The 7,963-nt window shown below is 45.7% G+C and overlaps 1 protein-coding gene across 1 annotated transcript; it reads right to left on the bottom strand.

Moving 5' to 3' along the window:
- Positions 1-6,274: 6,274 nt before the first annotated feature.
- Positions 6,275-7,234, bottom strand: LOC133282420 (olfactory receptor 5AP2-like). The gene has a single exon (XM_061478428.1). It carries the CDS (start codon positions 7,232-7,234, stop codon positions 6,275-6,277), a length of 960 nt encoding a protein of 319 aa, XP_061334412.1.
- Positions 7,235-7,963: the final 729 nt, after the last annotated feature.

Here is a 7,963-nt window from a genome sequence, read left to right as displayed (position 1 = left end):
ATTTTTTCAGCCGCGATAACGAGTCCATGCTTGCTCAGTTGCTGCTCCAGTAGAGTCTCTTGGTCCGCAGTGAAGGGTTGATTTTGGGCGAATAGAATATTGTCCATAGAGTGATAAATTAATGTTCCTGGCCATATTCGGTGAAGGGGCTGGAGCGCATTGGCCACAAACAGTTGACACAGGGCAGGGCTATTTTTCATGCCCTGTGGCAATACAGTCCATTCAAAACGGCGAAAAGGTGCTGCTTTATTTGGCATTGGCAAGTTAAAGGCAAATCGTGCGGTGTCTAGTGGATGCAGCTTAATTGTGAAAAAGCAATCTTTGAGATCAGTAATCAGCAGGTGCCAACCCTCAGGGAGCATAGCAGGGTTGGGCAGTCCTGGCTGCAAGGCACCCATCGCTTGTATCTGTGCATTGAGAGCTCTCAAATCCTGTAGCAGTCTATATTTTCCTGTTTTCTTTTTTATAACAAAAATCGGCATATTCCAAGGGCTCATGGAAGGTTGTAGATGTCCCTGTTGTAATTGTTCCTGCACTAAAAGTTGCGCTTGCTCTAGACTTTCCTTTTTCAGCGGCCACTGCTCTACCCACACCGGAGTGTTAGTAGTCCATGTGAGCTGGATTGGGCAGTACGCATGGATTTCAGACAAACGTCTGGCCCCATTTGCACTTGAATGCCTATACTAGCAAATCACCCAGTTCCCATCACTTGTTCTGTTGTAACACCAAACAGCGGGTCATTTTGACCTCTGGGCAGATTTGATGATCTATCACAGAGCTGCTGCCAATGCGCCTGCCACAATAGCTGCTGACCTTGTGTCATGATCATCCTAATTACTCCCTTAATATCTTCAGGGCATAAAACTGTACCACTCCATATATAACCTAACATCTGTTTAGTGGGCTCACCGTGCAATCCTGATTCGTTTACCATACCCCGTAACTGAGTTAAAAATTTCCAAACTAGGGCATAATGGGTTCCCTGTGCTCCTCCCAGTCCATCTGGTTCCTACCGGACTGGAAAGGCTCGCAGGTCCTCCAGATCTCCCGCTAGGGCATAATCTCTATTTTCTACTGCGTGTTTCAAAATGGCGCCCCAATCGATCCGGCGCCGAGGCACCACCCTCTTCCTTTCCAATTCCTCGACATTTATCATGCGTATCCCTTCTAATACACTCTCCCTGTCCTTTTCAAAGTCCCTACTGTCGGAATCCCTCTGCCTTTCGGAACTCAACTGGGGTGGTGGGGGAGCAGGGAGTTGCGCCTCCTCCGCTGCACCTTCTGATGAAGAAGGAGGGGGAGAAAAGGAAAGGGGGGCGGGAAACCCTGCGCTCTGAGCACAGGGAGCGCCCTGCGGGTTGGGGGAAACGAGTTATAATATTCCCCCGGCCTCAACAGACCGGGGACCTCTGTTCCTAGTTTCTCTGTTGCTACAGCTGCGATTTTCTTTTACGCCTTGTATTTTTTTATACAATTTATTACTTCTCTCCAAGGCTTACCAAGTTTCCTTGCCGTTTTATCATCATCAAGCATCGAGTCGAATTACTCATCACCAGACTTTTGCCACTCACTCTCCTCAAAAACTGTATTAGGATCTACAAAAAATCCCTTAGCCTTCCCTACAGCCACTAGACCTGCTAGCTGCTTTAGCGTCTCAGGCTTAATTCCTCGCTTTTATAAAAAGCGCTGTAATAAATCAGGGGCTACCTCTCAGTCCATTTTCATGGCCAGCCTTTTCCAGATCATCCTTTTCTGGATTGTCCTGTAACCTCAGTCTCCAAATCGTCCTCCCGATGCAGCAGTGTCTGGTTCGCCCCAGCGGCGGACTCCTTTCAGTCAGTCCAAGCACCCGGGTCCGTCACGCCACCGCAGTAGCACTGCCCACGCTCCCCGGCCGCTGCTGCTGGTGCCGCTCACTCGCCGTTCCGGGTCCCTGTTACTCAGGGCCCTGTATTCTGGGTCCCCATCAACTGGGGCCCTGTATTCCGGGTCCCCGTCAACCGGTGCCCTGTAGTCCGGGTCCCCGCTAACCGGGGCCCTGTAGTCTGCATCCCTGTTTGGGCGCCATTTGTTAGTGGCGAGGAGAAGCAAGACACGCCAACCCAATATGGGTGATAAGCAAGCTTCTACTTTATTTGTGGCCCACTTCGCTTAAATCCGCGTGGTGTTTAACGACGCCTACTAGTCACAACAGTATTGGTTAGTTCTACACAGCTTCCTTCACATTCTCCTCCCCCATCTGGTTTCCGGTTACCTGTGAGGCTTTGCTCACACAAGGCCTCTAAGGATCCATGGCCTTGCTCTTGGAGCCATTCTGCAACAAATATTTTTTGAGATTGAAAAAAAGAATTAAATCTTTATTAGCTTTCAATTTGGAAGCAATTCGTTTCAGAAGACAGCTAAGAGGAAACTCACGATGAGTGCACGCAAGCTTGGAGCAAGAGAAAGTCCCAGTCCCAGGGAAACCCCAGATTACACGTGCATGACTTCACATGCAAGGGATATTTTCCCTTGGTTTTTGATCATCATTCTGGTCTTCAAATCACATTTATCAAACTATTTGAGATCATTCTCAAAGGATGAAATACACATTGGTAAAATCATGATTTATACCTTTGTGAGCTCCAGCATGCTGAAGCATCCTAAAAGCATGGGCATTAAGCTGCTTGCTTGAAAGCTGAGTTGATGTTAAAATGTGCCGATTCCAAAGGCTGATTTCTTAGTGACTATATTCTGCTGACAGTCTGAACTGTTGCATTTCTGTATAACAGAATAAGATTCATCCTCATTTAACTCTTGAATAAATCAGTGTATCTTGCTTTAGCTGCCTATGTAACAGAAAAACAACCTGCATCAGACATTGCTCCATCTTATCATAAGGAAAACCCACATTGGTAAGGCTGTTTTCTGACACAGCTTTGCTAAAGAGGCAACTAGAACATGCAGACACAAGCCCACTACCTCAGTGCAGGTGAAGCTCTGCTTTGTGTTGGTGTTACCTCCTGTGCCTTCCCTCTGCCACTCAGTGATGGGAGCCAAGGATTTATCCCCAGTGCAGCAGAGAACATCTACATCTACGTGCCGGCATCAGCTCTGTTAAGTACCTGATGTGAAGAGAGGTGAGCTCCTGCCAGACTCCAAGAGCCCAGCCTGTGGTGCTGGGGCTGTAAATACAGTTGCATGTGCTCTCCTGGGAGGAAGCCTCCAGGGCTGCTCATGCTTTCCCAGAGGAAAACAAAGAAAAGGAAAAGCAAAGGGTGTGAAATCAGCTCCGAAAGGCATTGTGGTGCTTGGGCATCTGAGAGTCATGGAGTTGCTGAGCCATCCCTTATCACAGCTACACAGCAGCACTGATGAGCAGCTTTCGTGGTGTTTCTGGCACACCTGTGGGGAATGCAAAGTTTTTTGTCTGTTCTTGGCCACAGAATGAGTTTAGAGCCATTTCAGATCTTACAGAGGGTCCCAAAATGGAACATGATGCACAAGGGCCTCCCCCTCTGGATTTGCTGCTGTCCCTCTGTGGACAGTTGAGAGCCCAGTTTTCCATCCCCAGTGTGGCTATCTACATGGTAAATCCAGAGGAGGCCATGAGGATGATCAGGGGCTGGAGCACCTCCTGTTTGAAGATAGGCTGAGGAAGTTGGGGCTCTTCAGCCTGGAGGAGACTGCATGGGGACCTCATAGCAGCCTTCCAGTATCTGAAGGGGGCCTATAAGGATGCTGGGGAGGGACTCTTCATTATTAACTGTAGTGATAGGACAAGGGCTAATGGGTTAACATTTAAACAGGGTAAGTTTAGATTGGCTCTAAGGAGGGAGTTCATTACTGTGAGGGTGGTGAGGCACTGGAGTGGATTGCCCAAGGAACTTGTGGAAGCTCCATCCCTGGTGGTGTTCAAGGACAGAGCCTTGGTTGACATGGTTTAGTGTGAGGTGTCCCTGCCCAATGCAGGGGGTTTGGAACTTGATGATCTTAAGGTCTTTTTCAGCCCTAACTGTTCTATGATTCTATGAAGTACCTGGATGTCCAACAGTTGAGCTGCTGACTCTGGGCTTCCACTGTACTCAAGGTCGAGAAATGGACACTTCCAGGCAATGACGAATTATCCCAGGGTGAACTAAGAGGCCTTCATCCACATGAGCAGCCTCAGTTGCAGCTCCATCCCTACCCTCTGCATATTTGACCTCCATCTCTATTTAACCTCAGCCCAGGGAGTTTGAGTTTTATTAAAGGCATTGTGGTTTCCAGTTTAGCAGGCGTTGTGCACACCTATGGAATCCTTTCATGGTGACCTAGGCTTGCTAATGGATCTCCCTAGCCATTGCTGAACCTGATCCTGAGCAGGTTGTTGACTTCTTCTGTATTGACCCGTTTTGTTCTTGGACTTGCCTCCTCATCACCAACTTGCCTGATGCTCTGGAATCTTGTCTGAACTTGGCCCAGGTCTCTGTTCTGCCTAACTTCTCTTGCTCAGATTCTGTGGGATGGTCCCTGCACACCAGAGTGTTCCCCTTTGCCTCTCTTTAAAGAGATGAATGAGACCAACCCTGTGGCAGTCTCCAGGCTCCTGCAGAGGAGAACCCATCATGCTCTGCACCCAGCAGTGCTCACTGCTTTGGCTATTGCTTTCCATCTGGACCATGTCCCTGCATGGGCAAAATAGGAGGTAGTGTTCTCAGTGAGGGAAATAGAATAATGAATTGAACCCTATATACAAGTGTCATTCTCTGGTTCATAGTGACTTCTCCTTTACCAGGTAAAATATTAGACTTGGATTGAGAGGAAATCTGGTATGTATTTGGTGTGGGAATTTTGTGTCTACAGTCAGGAGTTTCTGCATTATGTAGACCCTTTCTCTGCAAAGATTGAAGCAGAATCATGCAATGATGATCTCAGTATAAAATGTATTTCCAAAACCTCAAGCCTGTTTCATGTATTGCTGGACTTCACAGTTGTGTTTCTCCAGTACCTCTATTTTGAGGTCAAACTTGGGCTTTTTGAAGCTGCATGATTCCATACCTATAGTCTAAGCAGAAATATCCAATAAAATAGATTGGAAGAAAACAAGGTTTGGTGAAGTTTTTAAAGGAAGTTCTCTGATATCAAAGGTTTCTGTCCTGCAAATTCTATAGCATTTAATGATGTAGGGTCTGGCTCCTTCATTGACTGCAGGTAGAAGCCACGTTCCCCTTATACCTAAGACAGTCTCCTTTCATATCATTGTTTTTCAGAGCACATAAACAGTCTCTTCACCATCCACATACTTTCCAAATATAAGTTAATTCTCAGTCACAACAGCTAAAGGAAAGATATTTTCCCCCATCAGTGTGCTTTGGCTTCTTTCAGACCCAGAAAGCTCTCAATTACCATTGATTCTGTTCAGCATTGTGTTTCATCTATGGAAGCTTTCTACAGAATTAATTCTTATATGAAATAGACAATTTGGTTTCCTGGTGGGCTTTAGCATGAGCTGGGCATGGACATGGGATGTGTGTGCTGATGTCCAGCTGGAATTCCATTTCTCTCACTATTGAAGTAAACAGCACTGCAAATGAATGTAAAACTCCACTTAAAATGAATGGGAGACCCCCTGATGTGCCCAAATTGTCCTTCACACTGAGAAGTATCAACACAGTTCATCATCCTGTATTATGAATTATATTGTCTACAATTTCTTCTTTGAAGTGAAATTTATTGTGAAGCTGCAGACTGGGGTGGGATTCCTCATGATATTCAAAGGTGCAGCTTGAGATCTTGATTCCCACCAACTTCTTCTCTTTGGAAGGCACAAACAAATGCAATCAATCTTTTGAAGCCTTTTCTCTGACTCTTTTTCAGCAAGCAAATGTAAAACTACACTGCCTCTTTCCTCCCACCCCAGCAGCTTTAACAAAGAACTCACAGGTAAGAGTGAGGAACTCTACTGGAGCTGAGGAACAAGGTCAAGAATCTTGCAATGAAAATACTCATTTATGAATGACAAATGTTAAATATGAATAAAGCTGATTGGTGTTTCCTGTGAGGAAAAGAGGCCTGGGATTATTGAGGGTAATTTCTTCTTCTAGGAGCGGGCCTGCGAAGTGAAATGAACTTTGAGGCTCAATCTCCTCTTGGTTTTCTTCCAAGAATGGTGTGATTTGGGGGGTCTGTTTCTCATTCAGTATTATAGACTTTTGTGCAGAAACTCTGGAAGAACTTCCATAAAGTCATGAGTATCAGTGGAAAATCTCAGTATTTCAGTGCCCCATTGGCTTTCACACTGCCCATGGACTGTTCATGTCCCAGATGACAGAACTCTTCTATGTTGCCAGTGGCTGAAGAATGTTCTCCTGCACTTCAGCAGAGCCCCCTTCACCTCCTTGTTCCTCAGGCTGTAGATGAATGGGTTGAGCATGGGGGTGACCATTGTGTAGATGATGGAGGCCACCTTATCCAGGCTCCTGTGACTAGAGGGAGGTTGTAGGTACATGAAGAATGATGTCCCGAAGAACAAGGAAACAGACATCAAATGGGAGGCGCAGGTGTGGAAGGCTCTGGCCCTGCTCTGTGCTGAGCACACCCTTAGCACAGTACAGAGAATAGAGATGTAGGAGAGTAAAATGACCAGGCTCGTGCCCACCACGTTGATGGTGACAAAGGCAAAGATGACCATCTCACTGCTGTGGGTGTCAGAGCACACGAGCTTTAGAACAGGGACAACATCACAGAAGAAGTGGTCGATGCGGTTGGGACCACAGAAGGAACCTCCAAACAGGCACCATGTGTAGACGATGGCACTGAGGAAGGCGAATAGGTAGGATGATGCTATCAGCTGCCAGCAGACACGGCTGGAGATGATGGTCACATAAAGCAGGGGCTGGCAGATAGCAACGTGCCGGTCATAGGCCATCATGGCCAGGAGATGACACTCAATAGTAGCAAAGAAAGCAAAAGTGAGGAACTGCGTCATGCAGCCAGTGAAAGAAATGGTTTTGTCCTCTGATAACAGGTCTGCCAGCATCCTGGGGGAGATGACTATGGAATAGCAGATGTCAGTGAAGGCAAAATGGGCAAGGAAGAAGTACATGGGGGTGTGGAGGCTGGGAGACACCCGAACCAATGTGAAAATGGCAAAGTTCCCCACCAGAGTGACAATGTAAATCACTAGAAACAAGACAAAAAGAGGAGTCTGCTCACATGGGCTGTCTGCAATTCCCAAGAGGATAAATTTAGTCTGCGTGTGATTTCCTCTCATGACCAGGTGTTACCTCCTGAGGCAAAAGGAAGAGAAACATCAAACTGATCAAAAATGGACATTCAGATTTGGACCATATCTAACTCCAATCAGTGACCATTTTAACTGCCATAGAATAACTGCAAATAGAATTTTCCATTTTATTTTCTAACCAAAATTATATCTATTTTATGTTTTTCAGATAAGGTGTTTAGAAAAGAACATGGAGTTTCTTGAAGCAAAAAGGGGCATTTTTGTTTTTCCTTGGTGGAATAGTTAAAACACCGGAGTTACTCAGGCACACGTGTTTTCAGGTTTGAGCAAAGATTCAGATCTATATTCACTTTCAATTTGAAGGCAATTTGTATCAGAAGACACCTCAGAGGAACCTCATAGGATTGCATTTAATCATGGATCAAGAGAAATGGTCAGTCGCAGTGAAAGCCCCGCTTACACATGAATGACCTCCAGACATTTTCCCTCAGCTTTTAGTTATCATTCCAGTCACCAAATCACATTTACAAAACTATTTGAGATCATTTACATCAAATAACATTGACATTGGTAAATTCATGATTTATACACTTCTGGGTTACAGCAGGCTATAGCATCTTAAACATATGGGCATTAAGCTGCTTGCTTTAAAAAGGAATTTATGTTCTAACAGGCTGATTCCAAAGGCTCATTTGTTAGTGATTATATTCTGATGACAATCTGAATTGTTGCATTTCTGTATAACAGAATAAGAGT

Source organism: Pezoporus flaviventris, unplaced genomic scaffold (genome assembly GCF_033815535.1).
Source record: "Pezoporus flaviventris isolate CSIRO_AGI_PZ_B2104156 unplaced genomic scaffold, CSIRO_AGI_Pfla_v1 ptg000123l, whole genome shotgun sequence".
Taxonomy (NCBI): Eukaryota; Metazoa; Chordata; class Aves; order Psittaciformes; family Psittacidae; genus Pezoporus; species Pezoporus flaviventris.
The sequence above is the reverse complement of the archived record's forward strand: the minus strand, read 5'-3'. Positions and strand labels throughout refer to the sequence as shown.